At 41.1% G+C, this 12790-nt stretch overlaps 1 protein-coding gene and 1 long non-coding RNA gene across 2 annotated transcripts in view; both read left to right on the top strand.

Annotated features, from left to right (window-relative positions):
- Window positions 1–12790, top strand: part of LOC145657908 (uncharacterized) — a 73028-nt gene that overhangs the window by 980 nt on the left and 59258 nt on the right. The window lies entirely within an intron of this gene.
- dctpp1 (dCTP pyrophosphatase 1) lies at window positions 75–986 on the top strand. Its single transcript, XM_081714695.1, has one exon. The coding sequence runs from the start codon at window positions 101–103 to the stop codon at window positions 614–616; it is 516 nt and encodes a 171-aa protein (XP_081570821.1). The 5' UTR covers window positions 75–100; the 3' UTR covers window positions 617–986.

The following is a 12790-nucleotide window of genomic DNA, read 5'->3' as shown; positions in this document are numbered from 1 at the left end:
AGTTTTCCTGTACTGAGCGGTGGCGGGAGATTCACGCATGCTCATCTGTATAATCTGAGCTAAATTTGCGCGATTATTGAAATTACTTTAGTAACCAGCAATGGCAACACAGCAGAACGGTTCTTGCTACACGAACAGAGCTTCGTCTGATCTTGTTCACAAAAGCGACACAGTGGCTGCAAATGGTGAAGTCCAGTTGGCGCGTAATGGAGATCACAAGCAGGCCTTACGATTCACCTTTAGTGCCGAGCCTACTATCGAAGACATCAGACGGATGCAAGCCGAATTCACAGACGAGCGCGACTGGAACCAGTTTCACCAGCCTCGAAATTTGCTGTTGGCCATGGTCGGGGAAGTGGGAGAGTTGTCGGAGCTGTTTCAGTGGCGAGGGGAAGTCGCAGAAGGCTTACCGGACTGGACCGAGCCGCAGCGAGAGCACCTCGCCCAAGAACTTAGTGACGTCTTGATCTACTTAATCGAGCTGGCCGAGAAATGTCACATTGATTTGCCACAAGCTGTACTGCGCAAAATGGCCCTTAATCGGATGAAGTACCCGGCCAGCAAAGTTCACGGTTCGGCAAAGAAGTACACCGAGTATAAAGACTCTTCCGAATGATTTTCGTTCTCCAGACAGTGTTACCCTGTTATATTAGCCGCGTTGCCTCCGTTGAAGGTGTTTTTAAAAGAATTGCTGCCCTTTCAGGAACTGGAAGGTTTTCCATCGTTGACTGTGGTCTTATACGAATGAAGTCTTTAAGTGACATAACTTTTATTTCCATTTTATGTTGGGTGAACCTAAATGTATTGTATTTTATTTTTTTGCAGTAGTAGTAAGAGATGCTTTGTAAACTACCAAAGTGACATATTTTTTTTTTATCCCCAAATGTCTAAAGTTTGACCGGAAACTAGGATTGGCGCGGTTTGGTTCTGCCGCTAACGTCATGTTCCTTTTCAGTAAATGACGCATGCTCACCTTTTTTTTCTTCCCTCTGCCTCCTTCATTTGCGTTGTACAAAAGCTATCGTGGGCTCACCGCATGAAGGCCGTAGCCACCAAACATTGGGAGGGACACGTATCCCCGAAATTAAGAGATTCTCAAAAGGCGCCCCCTCCATATACTTAGGTAAAATATTCCACTAAGTAGCTTTGCGCAAAATCAGGATCCGGCAGTAATCCCATCTCGTTAATGGGACACTTATTTTAACAACACCTTACCGGCATATCAGCACTGCCAACTTGCCAACGTCTCTGACTTGCAGGAAGAGGTAACGTTAACGTCAATGCATCTTTTTGCACTGAAACTGTAACTTTAGGCATAAATATTTTACTAAGAGTGTATGAAGTGGAAACAAACGTTTTGGTGAAAACACGCCAATTTGCGAACGCTAAATCAACCATCGCCACTACTGACGTTAGATATCATGGATGGCTATGTTACCTGTAAAGTTAGGCACACATTCCTTCAGCGTTCAACAGTCACGGGTATATTCAGCTAACGTTAATGTTTTTATATTTCGTTATATTTGTTAAATCCCACGTGAAGTCTAAGTAAAGTGTCAATCATTGTAGTGATGCGTATGAACATGTAGAGAGCAGTAGCTATATTATTTCTTCATCATTTCATCTCATAAGAGTGAATTCCCTGCCCCCCGGGTAGATTTGGTCCTCCGCATTGTTCAGTTCATGTCTGAGTCTCGATAGAAATATATTGCATTGTGGGATAAAAGTACTGGTATTTTTACATTTCAGAGTTTTAAATGTTGGTGTTACTAAATACTTCTTATTTTATACAGAACCCACTTTTATTCGTATGTTTCTTTTGAAACAAATGGATGGTGTAGCACTAGTTTGTCCATTTCAAGGAATTTAAATGCAACATTCAGTCTAGGTCCTGGTGACCTGTGTGTGTGGGGGTCACAATCAGCATTGAATGTGCAAAGTGGGCTATGCTGGAGCAGGGGCAGCAGGACTGGCTTGACCTAGGTCACTGCACTATAATATGTTTAGCTGTGCACATGTTCTGTTACTATGATGACTACACTAAATGTAGCAGAAATGGAATTTCATAACTAATGAAATGGGACATGTGACCCACATGTTGTACATATGTAAGCCAAATATTCATTTTAAAGTGAGAGTTCTAATCTGGCATCAATTCAAATGGCTGTAGTTATGAAGATGTAAAAGACAAATGCTGATTCCAGATGAGCATTATTACAGAGTCACTAAATGATCCAACGATTGAAAGCTTTTCTCTGCAGTCAGATTTGTGAGGTTTAGTGTTTTGAAATTAGCTGCACCCTTCAAGTGTTTGTAAGCTTATCAGCCATCTTCACTCTGTGTGTGTCACTGTTTAACCCCAAACCATGTGAAACATGGTAGTTGAAATTGCTCTTGTAATCCTGAGCTCTTAAAATACCCGTGAGTGCTCACACAGCTGTCTGTGCTGCAAGAAGACAGAGTCTTAAGCTCATCTTAACTGATAGTGCTCAGTATGTTTGCCCTACAATTTGTGGTGTTTATGGTGCTTCTTGAATACCCATCGCTGTTTCTTGCAACTTTGGCATATTACTCAAAAATCCTGTGATTTAACTGTCTGAAAATTCAGATATAGGATTTTTATAGATCATTCAAGCCTGCTTTATTCCACCTGAAATGCGTGCTGCGTGACAATATATTTCAAATGGCATCTGAGTTTGCCATTTAGATCAAAGCTCCTCAGTAAATACAGGGTATGTAAGTACAGGGTCCTCTGGCAGTGGTGTTGAATAGGGACAAATGGTTCTTCTCATCTTTATTGCTTTTCTGCACAGCATTTGCAAGTATTTAACAGCTCTGTGTGTGTGGCTCAGAGCACTCTGTGGTTGGCATTGCTGCATTTTTTTTTGTTATTGTACCCTAACGACAGTTCACCAGTTTTTTTATTTACCCCACTTTGTTTTTCTGGCCAGTGTAAATCCTGTGCTGAGGCTCTGTATACATGCGCAGTAATTATGGGTAATGCATATGGAGTGCACAGTGCAGTGCTGCAGATCTGATTGTTGTTGGGGGAGCATGCGCTAGAGTTCTCTCTCTCTCTCTCTCTCGCACACACATTCGTTGGAATAATTTAAAGCATTGCCTGACTACTTATCCCTTAAGTCATGGAACGATCTCACCAATCTTGCTGGCAGCTTGATTGGACTGATTCTTGTCCTTTCTTTTTTTTTTTTAGTATGCTCTAGAAATGGTATTGGCTACAGAACAAATTCAAAAAAGAATAAAAGTTGCATTCTTTCTCGCTCTTTCACTTGTTTCTTTTCCAGCCCCCTCACCTGTTTGTGGTGGTTGGTGGGTGGAACTGTCGGCCCCTGCACTGCGGTTGCAGCTGCCTCTGTACCCACCCACTAATGGCTATTCAGCGCGTGTTCCAGCTTTCAGAGAACTGCATTCCCTCCAGTGGTCACACACAGCCTGATGCATCATGCATCGGTGTGATCTGTAGGAATACACATTTGGACTTCCATGCCTGCCCACCTCTGTCCATGCGTACCATATGTGGCCCCACAAGCCTGTCAAACATGCTGATCGTTGTAGCATTGAAGAAACTGTGTGTGGCACTTGATCTAAGCATATAACATGGATATTTTCAAGAAGTGCTTTGTGATGCATGATTTACACCTACATCATGTTGCATAACAATGTTGACAGGTTTTCCACATTTTTTTCCATTGTTAGGCTGTATATTGTTTTCCTTTTACTGAAAATATCTGCTGAAAGATTCTCAATTTTTTGTTATCAGTGATTGGTAGATTATTGAATTTTCATTTAAATATTGTTCTCTATTCAGTTATTCAATACCTTGTTTCACTAAGCATTAATGGTTCTTCTTCACTGTTAGTCACAGACAAAGTGCCTCACCAGGATTGTATTTAAATGTTTTACTGTCTTACCTTTATTTTTGGTTTTATGTGAACTACATGATATATTTTCAATCAGATATAAGTCAAATATATTTGTGCAGGTTGATTGTGTTGATTAATGAATTAATACAACTGGTGATTGCAAAGCAGTAATAAAATCCACTGCTATCAGTTATATAGCACCTTGCAAAAGTAACTCTACTTCCTCACCACTTTCTCCCTGACAAAACATGCATATATTTTCCCAATCATTATTTTATTGCAAGTATTTATTCTCTAGTTTATTCTCATAAGCAATATTTTATTTATCTGCTAACATTAAAAAAAAGAATAAAAAATTTACTTCTACTATTTGGGTAAGGATTTAAATCTGATTTTAGTTCCAGATATAGACAGATGGCAGATTATTTAGAAATGATAGAGGTGCCACTTTTTTTTTACAATAACCAGATTACTACCTACGAGTGGAGAAATCTCCCAAATATAAAAATCACTCTGTAATTACCCAGGCGGCACTGTGTGCTCTATGGAGTCCTGACCCTTGTGGTTTAGCCCCGCCACGTTCTTGTGTTGGTATTGTGTTCCCTTGTTTAGCCATGCCCCTTGTTATCCTGTTGTGTCTCGCACCTGCCCGTTGTTGCCCTTCTCAATGATGTTGATATTTAAACCCTCATGTTAGGAATGTCCTGTCTGTCAGTGTCCTACATTGTCCTGACTGCTGTCTCGTGTCTGCGTCCTATCCCTCGCCCTCGCTGCCCCCAGCATCACACCAGATTGTAAAATACTATTAAGACTAAAGAGTCAGTATTTTCCAAAGTGAGGAAGATACTGTAAGAACATACAGTATGATGAGTTTTTAGACATCCAGTTGAGCACCACTGGATCCATAAGAAGAAAATGGAAGATGCATTACACAACCTAGACTCTATGTAAAAGAGCCTCTGCCCTCAAAAAGCATCCAAGGAGGACATTAACTGGTGAGGGAGGCCTCTATGGCCTTTATGGGAGAATTGCAAAAAGAGGCCAGTGTTTAAGAACCACATGAAAGCATGCATGGAAGTTGGACATACATTTCCACAACCTCCTGGATCACCAACTCTCCAGAGACAGACCACAGTTTGCACGATTGAGGGGGATGCATGTCTGAGCAGGTGGTTAGCAGCATAGCAGTACCACAGGGGACTGTAATCTTACCTTTTCTCCTTAGCCTATACACTTCAGACTTCCACTACAACTCAGGCCTGTTTGTGATAAGGTAAGCTACAAGAGGTCATTCCTGCCCACTGCAATCACACTGCATAATAACTCCCCTGTGTCAGGAGAAGACACTTCTCTGATAAGCAATATACAGTGCACATTAATTGATTATGCAGATTACCAGCCATATCTTTTTCTTAAACTAAAAGGCAAAAACATATGCAATGTATTATTTTTGTAGGCATACAGTTTTTTTGGTTGTTGGTTTTGCTGTTTGTATTTTTGTTATTTAAATGATTTTTGTTATTACTCCCCAAATTCCCTTTGGTAATCAATAAACAATAAAAGCAATAAATTATTGCATGAGACCAAAATAGACTAGAGTATAAGTATTCACAATGCAAATTTTGATTGGGAAAATATGTGTAGCTTTTCTTAACCAGAAAATGTTGATGACCTTCAGGGGGGATGAACACTTTTGCAAGGCACTGTCTGTAATGTGCTTTATACAGAACTTGAACTGGTAGGATGCTGTATGAATCAACTCCAAAAAGGATTCAGGATGTAACTAGTCCTAGCATGTTATAAGATCGCTTGAAGAGTCTCAGACCCAGACTTCAAGCCTTCCAATAAAACACTTATCTGCATAGGGTAAACTGTCTTACCACATAAATTTAGCTGTGTAGCTCACCACTTTAGTACTGCATCCTCAATTCCCTATAAATGTGGTTGCTTACAATAAAGCCAAATAGAACGTGACTTTCTGACACCTTAAGTGCAGCCAACAGTATCTAAATAAATACTTAAATTCACCTTAGTGCTATTGTACTGTTGCCTTATTGGCATGTAGGACACTAAACTTAAAATGTGGTTCGATCACAGATGCAGTCCGTATCAAACAAGGAAACACAGGCTCTGTAGTTTTATTTTTCATTTCAAAGTCCCAAAATGTGCCCATATCCATATCATGCACTTACACCCTCACCCATCCTTCCGCTCATTCACATACCTAAATCTTCGTCAAGATGTCTGCAGGATTGAGGGCGTGTCCTCACTGTTCCACATCCAATTGTAGCCTGTGGGACAACAGATAAACAGAAGCAAACACCATGTCAAAGCACAATGCCATTGCGTTTGATTGCAAACATAATGTGAGCTTACTGTTACTCTCAGGGTGCGAATTCGTTCTAACACAGGAAGCATGCAGAAGTAATAGACGTGCAGTTTGTAAGTTTATCAGCCGTGCTACAACATTTTGGATGGTACCACAGTGGCAGCTAGCTGGCTGGCTAATAACTTGCCTCCATAAAGTTGGAAACCCACATGAAGAATTGTGTTCCTGCAGGTTTCAGCGAGATGCTCCTCGCCTGATACTCTTTACTGGTCTTTGATTTCTGTGCTCAGGTGTTATAAAGAGAGATGGCTTTGTTCATTCTTTCTCACATCACCTGCTGAGGGGAGTATAAAGTCATGACACTGGAATGCTTTGGCACTTAATGCAATTAAGTGGATGCGATGGGAAATGTAAAGCCATGACACTGGAATGCGTCGGGGCTTAATGCGATGAAGCGGATGTGTTGGGAAATTTAAAGGTGGTGTTTAAAGTAGATATTTGAAAGTTGAGCATTTAGAGGGAAAATGCAGTAATTTGAAACATGTACCTGGCGAGACATCACAATTGCTGCCATTGTCCTACAATGGAGCAATTTTCAGATGTGTTATCACGGTTTGTTTCCTTTGTCTGTAATGAGACTACGTTAGGAGAGAGAAATCTATTGCAAATACTGCTCAGTAGATTATCCCCTCTCAACTCTCTTTCTCTTTCATCTTCCTTTCTTTCTCTGTCACTATCTGTGTCTCTCTCAGACATGGTTGAGCAGCCACAGACTAAACAGTCAGTAAGTGCTCACACAAAAATCGAAACTTTCACAGAGCAAACATAGAGCGTGGTGGCTTGGTGCTTGGCACGTTTGGGTTCGAGTTCCTATCTGGGTGTGGTTTCCATGTTCTCCCTGTGTCTGTGTGAGTTTCCTCTGGGGTCTCAGGTTTCCTCTGACTTTCCAAAAAGATGGAGGTTAAGTTGATTGGATATTTTAAATTGTCCTGTATGAATGTGACCTGTGACTGTGCATGTATGTCCAGTGATGGTCGGTGCTCTGTCCTGGTCTTAACCTCCCTTCCCCTAGACCCAGTGCAGTCCCCCAGGGTGCTGCGGTTTCTGATGGAGAGTATGCTGTGTGCAAAATTGGCTGCCGTTTCGGTGTGTGAGTGTTTGTTAAAGCTTATATGTGTCTGTAAAGTGTCATTGAGTGAGAAAGGTGCTATATAAATGTAAATAATAATTTTAAATCCAGTTTGAATATGTACATTGTAGAATGTAGGCTCTTCAGGCCACACCAGGACAGATGGCTGCTTGTGAACTTGCCGTCATGCTACAACCAAAGGTTTCATTTATGAAATGGCTTAGATCCCTCTGCTGATAGCTTAGTGTTTAACCTTATGTGAACCTTTGCTGTGACATTTTTAGGCAGATGACTTGATCATTAATAAATGACTGTAACAAAGATAATATATTGTATTTGTCCATATAGTATAGCCTGATTTTTAAAATGCAAACCAGTTTACTCCTATATTACAAGAAAGGTTATTTCCTTTTTTTTTTTTTTTTCTTATAAGTACCATAATGTTCATTTCAGATCTTCTAGTTATTTGATGAAGCTTGATTTAGTAACTGTGCTTTCAAATTCTGTTCCTTTAGTATTAGTATGTGTGAGGTAAAAAAAACTATAGCAATTTTGTGTTGATTCTCACAATCTTATTTATTGTGAACTTCCAGGTTCACAATAGTGTTGGGCTGCACCAGCACCTTAAATCATCCATCCAGTCTCATCAGAGATGATGAAAAGACTGCACTGGAGGATCCCCTACAGGATCCCCTACAGGATCTCTTAGTCCTCTTCACTTCTGACAGCAGGGCATCTCTCTCTCTCTTTTCACTCTCTCTCTAGCTGTTCTGCTTTCTCCTTCTCTCTCTTTTCTTCTTTTTTATTCGTCCTCTCTGTCTCACCCCCCCCCCCCCCCACACACACACAGATTAAAGATGTGCCAGAATAAATCACGCTTAATTCAATTCTTGTAAGTAATTATTTAGTCCACTGGTCAGCATGGTTACTACAAGTGTTATCACAAAAGACTCCTGTTCTACTGAAGGTGTAAAAAGCCACTATTAGCTGTATAAGATTTTTTTTTCATAAGGTATGAAGCACATTTGTCCACACTGACTCATGTTAGCTACAAGAGAGGAGAGTTCTCTTTTGCTGTAGCTTATGGTAAGACCTGTTAAAAAACAAGACAGGCATTTTGTTACAATCTCTCTCGCTTTCTCTCTCTCTCACTTTCAGTCACATTCATTAAAGAAGTGATGTTAGGTTGCTGTGGGTAGTGTGTCTGTCTGTGTGTGTGTGTGTGCGTGGGGGGTCGGGGGTGCTTTGTTAGGTTAAGGTTAATGGAGAATTTTCCATAATGAAATTAGCACAAGAATGCACACTGAGTTTGAGCCATCAGTCCTTTGCTAATATAATAGAACACAAGATGTCGCTCTCTAGAGACAGAGGCAGGCCATAATGGCAATTTTCTATTCAAGATAGTTGTTGCCATGTAGCACTGTTGCTATGGTAGATGTTCCATTCGCTTTGCTACACTAACAATCAGATAATGTAAGTGGTAGGGTAAGTGGTAGGTTGTAAAACTGCCAGTAGGGGGAGCCTTACTTCTGCAGTACGCCACACATAATTAGTGGGCTGTATAGATATTATGGGTGAATGAAAGGGGTAGACCGAAGAAAAACCTGATGGCAGTATCAGCTTCACAAATGTATCTGTGATTTCATTTCTCAGACATTTCTTTACAGAGGGTATGTCTAAACAAATACATCCCTGTTATTTAATGTGAGATTGCACAAAATGTCATGGACTGAATTCAGCTGTATCTCCTGATTAATTCTTTCTTGGATATATATTTACTGACAACATGGATTTATAAACCATATTACCCCATTGGTAAAATTACAGTTGCTTTGTCTGTGAGAGGAAATGTAGTACGTGCCACTGCAGCAGCTTGATTAAATAAAATGTGCTAGGTGATTTATAGGGCAATGCAACATGTATAGATCACAAACACTACTTAGCCTCCTTTAAATAAAACTTTGTGTTGTTCATGTACCAGTGTGTAGCCTGGTTGGTTTAGTTGTTTAGTCTTGAGGCTATGTTCAGATACAAGAGATGGAATAGCAGATGGACTGACATCATTAAGATGCAGCTGTCTGTGTTTATGGGTGTGACGGAGTCAGTCCTCAAACTCTGAGTCTAGGTCTGCTGGAGTGTGTGCTTGTTGATTTATTACTGGAAAAACACATGAGGTAGCATCCCTGGGGAGGTTCCCTGTGTTTACTACATATAGTCTGCAAACTGGAGCAGAACGCAGAGTCAGTAACATCCTGCAGACTGTACAGCACTGCCTCATCACACAAAGGAAGAGACTGTTACTGTTTAGCCATTTGCGAGCTCCCATGTTCGGTTGTTTTGCAGCACCTCCTGAATGTAAATCATCAGGTTGTTTGGTTAAAGTGATCGGTGCTTTCATAGTGCAATTTTTAGTCACTTCCTTTGGTCCCTTCTCAGCCTCACAGTAGATTATCCCCATGGCAGAGTTCAGATCCATCAAAGCCGGTTCAGATTAGCAATGAAGACCTTGGATCAAGGATGTATCATTTGATCTCCATCAAGTGTGCATGATTTGTCTGAGAACTGAGCTCTGTGGGATGGTGTGTCTACAGCAAGGGGGTCACAACCCATTCCTCCACTTCAAAAAGAACTGATAGTAGAAAAGTGACTTTAATTTTATGAAATCACATCCTGTGAAGAATAGCAAAATCGATTTTACTCTTGGAGGACGCCTTTATCGACAGTGCCAGCCATCTCCCTCCATCCTCTCCTCTGGTCCTGTCCCTCTCTCGCTGCCAGCTGATGCTGCCTTCCTCTCTTAATCTGACGGACTATCGGTCATCCAGCACAGAAGCAGTAGGTTCTGCACCTCTTTCCATCACACACTAACAGCATCTCTGTGGCTCTCTGTATATATCCATGAGCGAGTACACACACACACACACACACACACACACACACACACACACACACACACACACACACACACACACACACACACACAAAGTGATGGGCAGCCTGGTGCTTTTTTGAATCAAGTGCCAAATGTTCACCATTGCCTGCTAGCATGGATTTGGTGGGGTGCTGATTGTATTTAAAGCTTAAGACTACAGTCTAAAAGTAATAGCTGTAAAAAGCTGTAGTTTATAACTGATGTGCAGACTTGTGTGCAGCATTTGTTATACATAACAAGAGGTTGTTAGAGTTTATCGTTGACTGAAAGTCGGTGAGACTGTGACTGTTTCCGTGTTTATTGCAGATGCTGTGGTGAGAAGTATCAGCTACTTTTCTGTATTTTAACTAGATCTTAGCTGAAAGAAACAGTGTGACAGATATTTACCTAGTGTGATGAAATGACAAATTAAATTTAGCATGACCATGAGTCTCACAGCAAGAAATAGTACAAACCTGAAACCCAAATGTGACAAATCAGAGAGCAGCTAGGTGCCCATAAGTAACATACTGGCTGGAAGCCAGCTCACTGCCTCTGAAATTACTCATCTGAACTTCACTTTAAATTCTTTGAAAGTACATGCTGTGTAATTCAGTAACAAAATAGTGGTGGTCCTGCTGCTTAATTTTCTAGAAAATGGTAGACAAGGTTTCCTTTATTGATTGTACACATTCTGTTCTACTCTGTTGATAGAACTATTCCATTGATATAACTATTGATAATGCTGTTGCTATGACTTGGAACCAACTGTGTGGGGCTTCACTGCAGTCACAGTGGTGAGTTTTCTGGTGAGACGTTTTCTAATCATAGACTCATAGAGGCAGGAAATCCAGTAGTGTGTAACCTGCTGAAGTGCAACCTGATAGTCTGGTAATGAATGGTACTGAAACTGAACCTACATGTCAGGAGACAGAACATTTCACTCATATCCTGATGCATTCTCACACGTCAAGAGTAAATGTTTCCAGGTGAAATGAGTGTGAGGCTTCTAAAGCTATATTTTTCATTCCCAGATGTGAGGGACTTCAGCACCTCACCTTTTTATCTTGTTACCTGTGTAATAGAACACCTGACCAACCTTGTCACCAAGCCATTCATGAGTGGTGTTCAGCTGGATGATGACACTAAGGAGGGCCATAAATTGCACAGGGCACTCAAGGGCTGGCAGTGAGAAACATTGAAAACCTCCTATTGGTGTAATTTAGTCTAAAAAGGGACAATGCCTCTTTTGGTTTCTGTGGTTCCCTTGGTTTCTTTTCACTGATGAATGATGGTTCTGGTCATTTGGGTATAAATGGTAAATGGCGGGGGGGGGGGGGGGGTTTCTTTTGTTTACATGCTGTAAAATTCAGGTGTGGATGGCATTAAATTGTTTGTTTATGACATCACAACTGTTTTCCATCATCAGAGAATAACACCCCCCCCCCCCCCCCCCAAAAAAAAGCTCTCACAGTAGTGTAGCATGTTTGTGTGGAACCTTGGCATTGGGCCCACTTCTCAGAAAGCCACCATGCCACCCTGGAGAGCAGCTGCCATGCACCACAGCTGGGCACTGCCTGAGGCGTGCCAGCATGTGGATTATGCACAGCGCCTGTGACATGGACCATGTCCCATAGCCAATATTTCACAGGCCTGCTGGGATAGCCCAGACCTACTCAGTGTCACTCTAAGATTCTAAGATTATAATGAGCACACTAATGATTTATTTAATTAATTATTATTATGAACAGGACTTGGTACCAATGTTGAAGTACCTATATGTGTAGTGATTGAACCTTGAAAGGTATTGCAGTGATGAGCTGTGCCTTTATGTTCTAGGAGTACATTAACCTTTCTGCTGATCTGAGAACAGCTTTGCTATTCATTAGGTTTTAAGGATCTTTGAGGATTTTAAGAGGTGATAAGTAGCTTTGAGCATGATTTTATCAATCACTGCTATTGATAATGCTGCCGCTATGAGGTCCCTGTACCTCCGCTGCAGTCAGAGGCTTTAATAGTGAGAGAAGTCCTAATAAAGCCCTCTAGGGAGTACACACCCTGTCATTTCTCTACTGTAAAGTAAACACTAAGCAGCAGGATTTCAGATGATTCTGTGTGGATATACGTGCAAACTGGGGCTTGTCTACATACACAGGAGTTTGACAATAAAGCATTAGTTTTAACTGAATATATTTTTCTTCCTTGTTCTACTCCTGCAGTATCTTCCCGTAAGTGGCTAAAATCACACCAGACAGCAGAGTAGGTATGGATTAATGGTGAATTCCACTCTCTCGGAAATGCTTCACTGCACAGATTTGACTTATTTTTCCATTCGGAATGGCAAATGCCCCACTCGTCCAACTTCATTTCATGCTTGCTTTACATCCTCATTGCACTTAACAGAAGAGCGGGATCTAGTTCCTTCCACTGCAAGCTTGATTTTATTCATTTTATCCATCGTGAGCCTCCTGGCCCATTAGTCTTCTTATCTGTGGAAAATTAATTTATGATGAGTGTTTCTCATCTTTCTTGTGCTA

This window comes from Electrophorus electricus, chromosome 5, assembly GCF_041902795.1.
Source record: "Electrophorus electricus isolate QZ-2024a chromosome 5, ASM4190279v1, whole genome shotgun sequence".
In the NCBI taxonomy this organism is placed as follows: Eukaryota; Metazoa; Chordata; class Actinopteri; order Gymnotiformes; family Gymnotidae; genus Electrophorus; species Electrophorus electricus.
Note: the sequence above shows the minus strand (reverse complement) of the source record. Positions and strands in the feature narration are given on the sequence as shown.

Bases quoted from the DNA above. Each gene is read 5' to 3' on its own strand.
- dctpp1 (XM_081714695.1), top strand. From the start codon at position 101: ATGGCAACACAGCAGAACGGTTCTTGCTACACGAACAGAGCTTCGTCT.